The sequence below is a fragment of the Lactuca saligna genome, chromosome 9 (genome assembly GCF_052625555.1).
Source record: "Lactuca saligna cultivar CGN05327 chromosome 9, ASM5262555v1, whole genome shotgun sequence".
NCBI classification, from domain to species: domain Eukaryota; kingdom Viridiplantae; phylum Streptophyta; class Magnoliopsida; order Asterales; family Asteraceae; genus Lactuca; species Lactuca saligna.
Window position 1 is genome coordinate 49,685,924 of NC_136425.1, and position 10,975 is coordinate 49,696,898.

The 10,975-nt window shown below is 36.0% G+C and overlaps 1 protein-coding gene across 1 annotated transcript; it reads left to right on the forward strand.

Annotated features, from left to right (window-relative positions):
* The first annotated feature begins 767 nt into the window (after positions 1–767).
* Positions 768–1,470, forward strand: LOC145018037 (late embryogenesis abundant protein At5g17165-like). The gene is made up of 2 exons (XM_078975978.1): positions 768–950; positions 1,026–1,470. The coding sequence occupies exons 1-2, from the start codon at positions 871–873 to the stop codon at positions 1,318–1,320; spliced, it is 375 nt and encodes a 124-aa protein (XP_078832104.1). The 5' UTR covers positions 768–870; the 3' UTR covers positions 1,321–1,470.
* Positions 1,471–10,975: the final 9,505 nt, after the last annotated feature.

Genomic DNA, 10,975 nt, shown 5'->3' on the forward strand with positions numbered 1-10,975 from the left:
AAATATAACATTTTTTTTCATTTATAAATATAAAAAGAACAATCTTGAATCTGTATAGAACTCTATTCAATACAACAATAAAGGCCGGTAATAAAAGCTATAAATTTCTTATTTGTTCACTTTTAACAATCAATTGACATAGATAATTTAGCACCCACAATAAACTTTAATACCTTTTTGAGATCATAGATGTTACAATGATTTTTTTTTCTTGCTTTTTTATGATATCTAAGATACATGTATCCATAATGCAAACCTCAAACTTCATTAAATTAACACTATACATTTCCATGATAAACATTATACTTTACCAACACAATACTTATCTAAAGATAATAAATGTATTGATATATCTATAATTGAATCTCATATTAAACCAACAATCAAAATGAACTATTACTTCGGGTTTGTATTGACATTACTATATTGGTCAATTATTAATAGAATATTGATGTTTAAAAAGTGAGAAAGAGAAAGATCCCAAACTTAATAGTTACTGAATTAGGATATTTTTTGGCTAAAAAGAACACCTATTAAATTCTGTTGTTACTAAATGTGTCGAGTCATAATGAAACACCAGCTTAAACTTCAATACGTTACTTCCGTTATTCTAACACGTGATCAAGCGCTCATGTGTCTAAAAAGGAAGAAATTAAGTGTTGAGATTGAGGAAATAAAATAAAAAACAAAGAAAGAGGTGGCACCTGTAGCTTTTAAGATAGTCACATAACTTATTATTGTTTATATATTTAAAACACACAGTCACACACAGAGGACCAGAGAGTCGGTTGCTGTATTCACAGTATATCTATATATGTATATCTGTAGATACATCGTCCATATCCATATCAAACATCAATCGCAGGTGCCATGGCTGGGAAGCTCATCATAAGCAACAATCTACGCACTCTGACTCCTCCTTCGCTTTGCTTCTCCCTCTCCACCTTCAGGTAACTTCAGATTTTATTTCCTTCCTTTGATTTGATGACGAATTTCATCGTGTTTCCCTTTTGATATTGTTGCAGGAGGAGATTGCATGAATCTGCGTACGAGAAGGAAGTAGAAGATGAGGTGGAGTGTGAGATCTCTGCTGTAGGAGAGATCACAGATAAACCAGAAGAATATTGGGAGCCTGATCCGGAGACTGGGGTATTCGTCCCGGCCAGTGAACAGAAGTCGGAGGAGCCGGCGGTGACATGCACGACGGAAGAAACGGTGTTGGATGAGAAGGTGTTTTTCCGTCCACAGGAGGATTTGGAGCCGCCTTCGTCGGAATCTTTCACCGGAGAGATTCCTCCTGTTGATCCTTTCGCTGAATAATTAACTTCCATTTCCATAGTCGCACAGAATGTTTAGAAATAAGAGTGTTGGAGGTTGTTTTGTTTGAAGTGTTCCGCTTGAGTCTCGATTTTTTTTTCTTCGAACTTCCAGAAACACCATGAATAACCATAAATAGATGTTTTTCTTAAAGTTGCTTAACCATGTGTTAGTTGTTAGATGTACTAAAAAATCGGCTAGGACGTCAACTTGGTGTAATACGACAGGTGAATGTAGGACAAATTTTATCTGACATCAAAAGTTCTAGAGCATTCATAAGGCTAGACGAAATGGGTTCGACATAGCTGAGGTGCCTCGTCAAACACCTCTTCTTCCTCTTCAGCTTGGCACGCTTCGGCCGACCCGTTGACGTCAGGCTAAAGATGAAAATTTTTATTATTAATTTTTTTTTTCATTTTTTACAAATTTTCAAAATACTATATTGTTTTTTTTTTTTTTTTTTCAAATTTTAAATCCCCTCTCGATTAAAATAAATAACAACAATCTTAATTTTTCAACATTTTCAAACCTTCAATATCCATCTCTCTAAAACATTCAATATTTAAAAACCTCTCTTAAAACTCATCTCTAAAAAAGGCTCATCATTGGATCCTATGACTCCATTAGCAAATACTTACTTAAATGAGTCTTCTTTTTGGAACAAATAGGCATAATGAGTCAACTAAGAGTATTAGTTTTAATTTACTCTTCAAAAGCTGTTTCAACATTTTTTTTTTTGTGATCTTTGGACTGAATGTAAGATTCAACTTTGTCCAGTGCTATCCTATAAGCATCCGAGACTTTGTCAGATGAAACGATAGATTCACACTTGTAACAATCAGCATCGATTTCGTCATATTTTAATTCAAGAAAGAGAAAATCATCTTATGGATTTTCTTTCTAATTTCACAATCAAGATGTAACTGGGTAATATTGAAATAAAGTCTTTTAGAAATTAAACAAAAAATGTTTCTTTGTTTCAACAACTCCAAATTGTCTCATTGCGAATAAATTAAATCGTCCCTAGACCTAGACAACTCTGACTCTAACTTCTTAATTCATATGCGCATCTCTTCACTTTTTGACGTTACTCTGCCAAGTTGATCGGTTAAGTTAGAATTATTCAGACGGATTCCTTTTAAACCATCACCTAAATTAGAGACTGTAAAATTTAAATCATCAAGTTCAGTTTCATACCGAGAGATAGGGATATTTAAAGAATCAATAATAGAGTGTACCTTGTTGATGATCCTCTCACATTCGCTTATCTGCTATGGGACTGGTTTCGTGGCGAAGCAGTTATCCGAGACCTGGCCACCATCAGTAGCGTAGCCCCTTCCCTCTGAGATGTTATTGCTGACCATCAAGCATCTTCCACTGAACTGCGAAACATCTTCTTTCGCCACGAAGCTTCTTCCGTGAGTTGGCCTACGAACCTCCTCGTCCTCAGAGTCAGTCGACCACACTTCGACTCTTCCAAACTGATCATCTTGTTCCTACACAATTAAAGCAGGTTTAGCGTTATCTCCCCCCTCCTCCTTCTTCTCGTTCATTCTCCTCAGCATGCATTCCTTTGCTAGATGATTTTTGCCATGACAATAATTACAGTCATAGCCATAGTCGCCCATTAGCCTCTTTTCCTTCTTCGTATCTTCCTTTTAAGAGTTATTAGCACTCTCATCCTTTACCTTCTTAGAACTGTAATTACCCTACCAGTTTCGATTTTTGTTACGTCTGAAGTTTTTCTTTGCAAACTTTCTTGGGTTAGACACCATCATAGCATACTCTTCCTTTGAGAGTTCACAATCGGAGAGATCAGACTCTAAAGCTTCTTCCTCTGTAACCTTCTTGCCCTTCGCAACTAGGGCCAAAGAACCCATTCCAAAAACGACATTTTCCTTCCTTTGTCACTTTATCTTCATGTGACCTGAGAATACCAACAAGCTTTGCCAGAGAGTAGTTTTTGAACTGCTCATGCGCTTTAACCGTCGACACTACGGCTTTCCATTCAGATCTCGACCCATTCATGAACGTGACTGCCTATTCTATCACTTCACGTCCAATCTTGTGTTTCATCATCCTGCTTAGAAGATGATTGTAGTGGTTGAACGTTTGGTCGAGACTTACCTATGGCATCTGAACAAAGGCTCCAAACTCCGAAAGCAGGAGCGTTTGAGTAGAGTACTCAAGATTTGCATCACTCGAGTAAAGTTCTTTGAGCCTATCCCAAGTGGCTTTTGCTGTATTACAGGAACTTACGAGACGAAATGTGTCTGGGGAAAAGCAAACCTAATAATCCTTATTTCCTTGATGTTGTTGATTAGCTTATCTTTCTCATCCTGCGGAACGTCTTTGACTTGAAGAAGAAGATTATTATAACCAACTTGAGTCTTTATTTCTCTCTTTTTTCCAGTATGAGAGAACGACTGCATGGTCATGGCTTCCCATATCAATGAGCCATTATGTTCAAGACCAAGTACATAATATTCAAAAGTAGTGCCCACACTTCATAATCATTCGGAAAGTATATAGGGATCCTTGTGGTAGATCCAATGTTGCTTGAGAGATTTATTGAGTTAATGTGGGAATCGTCAGGCTGCATGTTGTCGATTTAATAAAAACCTGTAAGAACCAAATGTGTAAACCTAAAATTGAGGTTAGGGTAAAATAAAGATCAAGATTCAACGTCTGTAATCGATGAAATCGAAAAAGACGGAAAACTCCAAATCCTATTAAAGCGGAAACCCTAAAACTCTTTAACAGAAGATATGTGTATATATTACACTGTCTCCTGCTCTGATACCAATTGTTAAGAATAAAATTTGAGTGATCGAATAGATTCAAACAGATAAAATAATCAAGAACACAGAATAAAGAACAAGTTATGTCGAATGATTAATAATCACAACCTTAGAAGAGCTCGATGAAGAACTGCTACTTTAAAGGCTTAGTTGGGTTTACAAGATTGACAATATTAAGATATGGTGCATGCATGCACTTTAAATAGCTAAACCCTAATAATAAATAATCGGGTGGACATGCCCAACCCGGATACAAAACGGACTAAACTATAAGCCCACAATGACGCAACACTTAAGACCCAACAAATATTCATTTTAAATAAGTCAAAACCATTCATTCATTATCCCAAAGGACGAGCAAGGTAAAAGTATTCTCAAAACATTAGAGTAAAATCTTAAACAATCATTGCAGAATAAAATCTTTAGTGGATGCAGTGCGATCAAGTTGGACCCTTCCTTTGAAACCAGAAGTACTTGAAAACATTTTAAACATAAACCGTAAGCAGAAAGCTTAGTGAGTTACCCAAAATACCTCATACCATACACGTCTATTTCACCCCCCGAGCCTATTTCAACTCCTTTAATATTTTACATCCGATATAGGTCTATTTTACCCCGATTCTATTTCAACTCCTTTGGTGTTTTTCAACTGAAACGGGTCTATTTCACCCATACATTTAAGCATGCAATCATATCAACAAGAGTCACAAAGACAACAATCACATGCAGGCATATCAGCAAGTGTCACAAAGACAAATATCATCATACAAACATAATCTAGTGGGTCGGCATTTCTGCCTTCGACCCATGAGTACGGTGAAGAGACTCACCTTAACTATTCAAAAAAGCCCAACAGCTATCTCAACAACGGAACAACCAACCCAAGCTTCCTAAAGCCAAACTGAAACCAATCCTTAGACAAATACTTAATTCTACCTAAGTTTGACCAAATTCAAACCGCTCAATAGAGTCAACGACCAATAGTCAATGGTCAAAGTTGACTTCAGTTAACTACCATTTCGTAGTCGTCCATAACCACGTTGTGGCACAAATAACAACAAAAAGACGATAAATCCCCAATAGCCACGTCGTGGCAACCTATGGCCACCGTCGTGGTCCTCATTATGAAAAGCTTTTCTTCAATAAGAGATTAAACCATAAGGACCAAAACTAAAATCATCAGACAGCCTCATAATGGATAAAGTTTCTAATTTTATCCATTAGGAAGGTCCAAACCACACAGATCTAGAATTTAAGTCTCAAAGGGACCCAAAAATGCATCTTTGTCTACTTAATCCATTAAGTCCAAGTCTCCAACATTTAGATCTGAATCATCATGATGTTTAGATGGATATAGTTTCCAACTTTATCCATAACAATGCCACAAACTTTCAAGATATAAACTTTAATACACCAAAATGACCTAAAGGACCAAGATAACTTGCTTGAGTAAAAGGGAAGGCGAAAGATCATAACTTTCCTAGTCCATGAGGTTGAAGAAGCATTCTATACTTATCGAAAGATGTTGGGGTCCACTCAACTCCAAGATCACCTATAAAATGGACCAAAGGTGTCAAAAACCCCAAATGACAAGATCTAAAGAACTAGATAGCAATATCGGAACTTTATACTTACAATAATCCAAAATGTAGTGCCTTTGATGGATCCAAACTTGAAGCACCATTCCTTGCAACCAAAAGAACCTTCTTGATCTTTAAACCTTATCAAAATAGCATAAAAGCATCCAAAATAGGAGAGAGGAAAAGCTTAAATCTTGAAGGTGGAGGCTAGGATTTCTCCCAAGGGGTTCTAGAGGTGGTGGGGGCTGATAAAATGTCCAAACGTCATAACCTTATGCTTAAAGACATTGAAAACCCTAAAAACAATGGGCTTGGGCCCAACTGATCGTTTTGATGTGGCCACGCTTCGCCGTGGTGTGGCTACTGCAACGTCGTGGGCTCTAATCCCCACTTTGTGGCAATGGTTTTCACCCAAATCCACCTCAACTCCAAACAATTATAACTTATTCGTTCAACTTTATTTTCGGTGATCTTTATATCCGTGTAAAGGTAGTGACGAGATCCACACTTCTATCCATTTAATTTTAGCTTAATACATGTCGAAATAAAAACCATAATCCACGCAAGAAGCTTAACATATAAATCTTCGCATTTTACCCCTTGGCTTAAAACACAAACCAAGGGCTTAGATCACATAACCAAAATTATCAACATCCAATAAGGTCTAAATTCTATTTCCTTGAAGCCCAATGCCTTTACTTGATCCATTTATTTCCCACAATCCCGAAATAATACACTTCTCAAAACAGGATGCTAAATTATGTAACATACCTAACTCTTATGTTCTGTGAAACTATCAGGTATTGATGTACGGTAGCTCTGTATGGGAGTACATTATAGTATTCCCATCGGATGACCAAAAATGGTAGGTCCCGATCAGACAACTGTTAATGGTATGTTTGGTCACCTCTCATAGTAGGTGACAATACTTGATAATTCTAGATGGTCTTTTGAATTAAGTTGCTAGTATGAGCTCACTACTCACAGACGTACATGAAATGATGTCACAACTAGAAATTTTGTGCCTTGTAACTATAACACTTAAGTCAAATTATGAATCAAAGACATAAGAGAATGTATGATGCATACTCTATAACAACAAAATTTCAATCAAACACATCATACAAGCACTACAAATAGTCAACAAGCAATTGGAAACCCTAGAAGTCCTTGTTTAAGTCCATTTTGGACTAGGACTTCCTTATTGGGACCAATGGACCAATAAGCTTCTAATTTGACTATCTTGGGCTTAGAACTCTTGAATGGGCTCTAATTGGACCCACTTTCATTTTATTTCAATATTTTGGGCCATATTGGGCCTAGAATGAAATAAATTAATTATATGAACCATTTGGGGCCATAATTAACCTAATTTAGCCCTAATAGGTCAAAAGACTCATATTTATGGTTATTTGGACCAAACATCACTTAACATAACCATGAAAAAGGCTTAAGCATGCAAGGCCCAAATTCGTTTCTCTTCCCCTCTAATTCTCGGCCTAAGCCCAAATAAAAGGGAGAGTTGACTTCTCATGGCCACCTCATTTTTACATTATGGTCTTCCATGCATCTTATCCCATGTTCCCATGCATACATCACTTCAAGATCTCTCTCTTTCCCTCTCTCTCATTCTCGGTCGATTCCAAACACACACACACACACACAATTCTCTCACAAATCTCTCAAGGAAACTCCCTCCACTCTTCATCAAGATCTCGAATCTTAGAAGGTTTTTCAAGAAGATTTTTCCACAAATTCTTCATCTAAGGTAAGATTATGCTTTGATCTATGATATAGATTCTTTGTTTTATCAAAAATCTCTTTCTAATCCATGCAAAAATCATGATCACTCTCTTAGAAACTCCCTAAGTTCGAAATCAACAAAGGAAGGCTTGTTAGGGCCGAAAACAACATCAAACTTCTTCCAATCTTCTCCAAAAACCGAAACCCAACTCAAGGTGAGCTTCATACCCCCTATTTTTCTATTTTTATAAGTTTTTTTGGGGAGAATACAAGCAAATGTGTAGATCTATGAGTTCATATATGTCTTGCGTGATTTTATGCATGTATGTATGATTTTTATGTGTTATGTGATGAATATGTTAGCTAAAAATACCTAAAAACCGAGATATACAACATGAAGAATGAAATAAACATAGCTTATACCATGTTACACTAATCAAGTCAATAAAAATAATTTATTTGGTTAGGATGAACATTTTTGGACACAAAACCCATTTTTGGGCTCAAATTGGCAAAAATACAAAAGTTAAGGGCCCAAAACGACAAATGATAATTCTGGAGGTTGGAAAGAGTCTAAACAGTTTATAATATAAATTTTCTGTAAATCAACACTTTTGAGGGGCTTAAAATGTAAATTTTGAACCTAATGGGCTAAAAATGGGCTTTTCGGCCCAATAAGCCCTAAATTGCAAAAATTCTGAAATAGAGGGGCTGAAACTGCACATTTCTGAAAAACAGGGGATTTCTAGTGTAATAAAACTAAGTCAAGGGTCAAAAATGTTTTCAAATTAAAAAGGGACCAAAAATGCAAAATATTTCCTTTTTGGGCCAAAATTGTAAAAGTTGCGAAAATGGGGGTTTCAACCGAGAAAATTTCATTTTTGAGGGACTTAAGCTGTTTATCAAGTAAATTTGGGCTGAAAATGTCTTTTCAACAAGTTTTGATACTAAAGTTTCAAGAAAAATGGTTTAAGGACTAAAATGGAAATTCTTTTATATAAAGGGTTAAAAGTATAAATTTTATCCAAGAAGGGGCATCAAAAAGAAAAACTCTAATGTTTAAAACAATAAATCCCTTAAGATAAAATACGAGTACCACAGCTACCGGCGAAACGTAATAGCAAATACACATCCAACACCAATATCGTTGCCAAACGAATTGATTCGGTCTCGAATCAATAACGAATCAAAGATCAATAAACAATAGTACTTCAATACACACGCGAAAATCTACGAGAAGTCAATATTCAATCTTTGGGCTTGAAAGTTTCAAATCATGCTTGTTAGGCCTAGGTAGCCCAATGACATGATCTTTAGGCCCGAAGGGAACACGCTTACAGGTTATTGGGTCTTCTATGACCTAATTCCGTGTAAAAGGACTTTCAATAGCTTTATTGTGATGTTGGGCCCCAAGGGCCCATTGGTATTGCTAGCAAAGTCGAGAAGTCAAATGCGAGTCGGACCTAGTGCCTTTCGCATTCACGATAGCCTTGAACGGCTTATGGAAATAACGAGGGCTTCGTACCCTCTTTTCTCCTCAGTTGTGGGGCTATGAGAAGTCAGGGTGGTTGGATCAAGTGAGTCTTATGGACGACGCCAAAAGGATCGTTTGTAATTGGTAGTTATAAACTAGTCATTTTCTTTAATGCGTGATTATAACGACTCACAACCCATAATTAATCCAATGTCACCTGGAATTATCGGATACAAACGTCACATCGGCATAACAATAAATAAGACACGTAATTTGATGTATTAGGAAAACATCGGGTTTTCCTAGGGAATTCAACACTTTCACCTATGAGATGCATACAAAGTCTAACAATTATTCACATTTACAGAAATCAACAAGCATACTTACGGATCTTCACACTTTTTCTCATATACAATACTCTTTTCAAAAAAATATCGGATTTTCTGGTGGTTTTCAAAATAATACAAATCATTACTTTTCAAACATTACTTATGAACTCACCAACATTTCATATGTTGACGTTTTTCAAAAATACTTGTATTCTCAGATAACAGGTAAATCGAAGAAAATGTATCCAGTGATATCATGATGTTTTGTTTAATTAATATCGAACGGTTTATGTTTTGGATATGTAATGCTTTAAAACAATGTACTGAATGTAAACAATATCGGTTGTAATATTTCAATGCATGGTGGTGAATGATGTTATGATTCATCTATATTCATTGTGATGGTATTCAATTAAGTCACAATAGCCCTCAGACGTTTCCGCCGTCTGGTTCGGGGGTGTGACAAATGAATAGCGTATTCATCAAATATTCTGATGGATCATATGCCTTCATGACTTACACCAAGCCAAGGAATCCCCTAGTTGTGTAGTCAAACCCTTTAACGGTTCATCGGGAGAGATAATTTATCCTTGATAATCATGGACTAGGATTTGTGACGTTCATTAGAAATGGATATATAGGAGAGTAAGCATGTAAGGATATTGTATAGTAATGGTTGGTTTTTCAGGTCTGATAATTAAGGAATATTATCATATTAATATTGTAAGATTGAAATCCTTATGTATCTCACCAGGTTTCCCAACCTGACCAGCTCGGTTTATATGCATCACAAGTATCAAGTCTTAAGCTGGAACTTGATTAGAATGTTGAGTGACTAGGAGATAGTCTGCAATACTATTTAGGAACATTAGGTCTTTATGATGTAACTTATGTTTCTGTAATGATTATGTCATGCGAGAAGTCTTTGCTAACCTCACCAATAGCACCACGCAAACTAGTTGTACATAACCTCGACCCCTTAAACATTAGAATAAGATATTCCACCCCAAATCCACAACCGAACTAGGAACAGGAAGTAAGGCTAAACTAAGCATTCTAAGGCTATAAAATCGTAACTATGTACAATCATACAATATACACGAAGCAATTAGCAATCTTAGTTTCAACTCTAGCAAAACATTCACAAGAATCTCCTAGGCTATAAGGCATCACTAAATTAGGAAACCCTATACTACTAGTCCTGAGGCATACTTATCCTATCAAATAACATGCATTTCTATCAGCTCAAATAACATCAACTCTAATACAACATACGATACAAATATGAATATTTTGGCAGATTACTTCTTCGAGCTTTGGTTGACTGAACACATTGCTTCCTCTGTTCTTTTCTTAATCTTCATTACTTCGTAAAAAGGTTTTTATAAAACTCTTAGATACTTAGTTTGAGTCTGGAATCCCATGAAGGTTCATCCAAATCCCTTAAACCAGGGCTCTGATACCAATTTGTTACATGTTGTTTTTTACCGAAAAAAAAAATCAATTTTAAATAGAGAAAACATCAAATATTATAAAACCAATTCATAAAAATCTGAGGTGAATTAAATACAGTTATCCCAAATCAGAGTATCAAAATATGGAAAATCATTAAATATGCAAGTCAGAGTGTGCAGTCAAGGCTTTTCCTTTACGCGGTCATCTGAAGTACCTAAAACATATTTAATCCACAACTGTAAGCATGAAGCTTAGTGAGTTCCCAAAATATTACAT

Coding starts and splice junctions, on each gene's coding strand:
- LOC145018037 (XM_078975978.1), top strand. CDS start 871: ATGGCTGGGAAGCTCATCATAAGCAACAATCTACGCACTCTGACTCCT. Junction 951..1,025: donor TTCTCCCTCTCCACCTTCAG/GTAACTTCAGAT, acceptor ATATTGTTGCAG/GAGGAGATTGCATGAATCTG.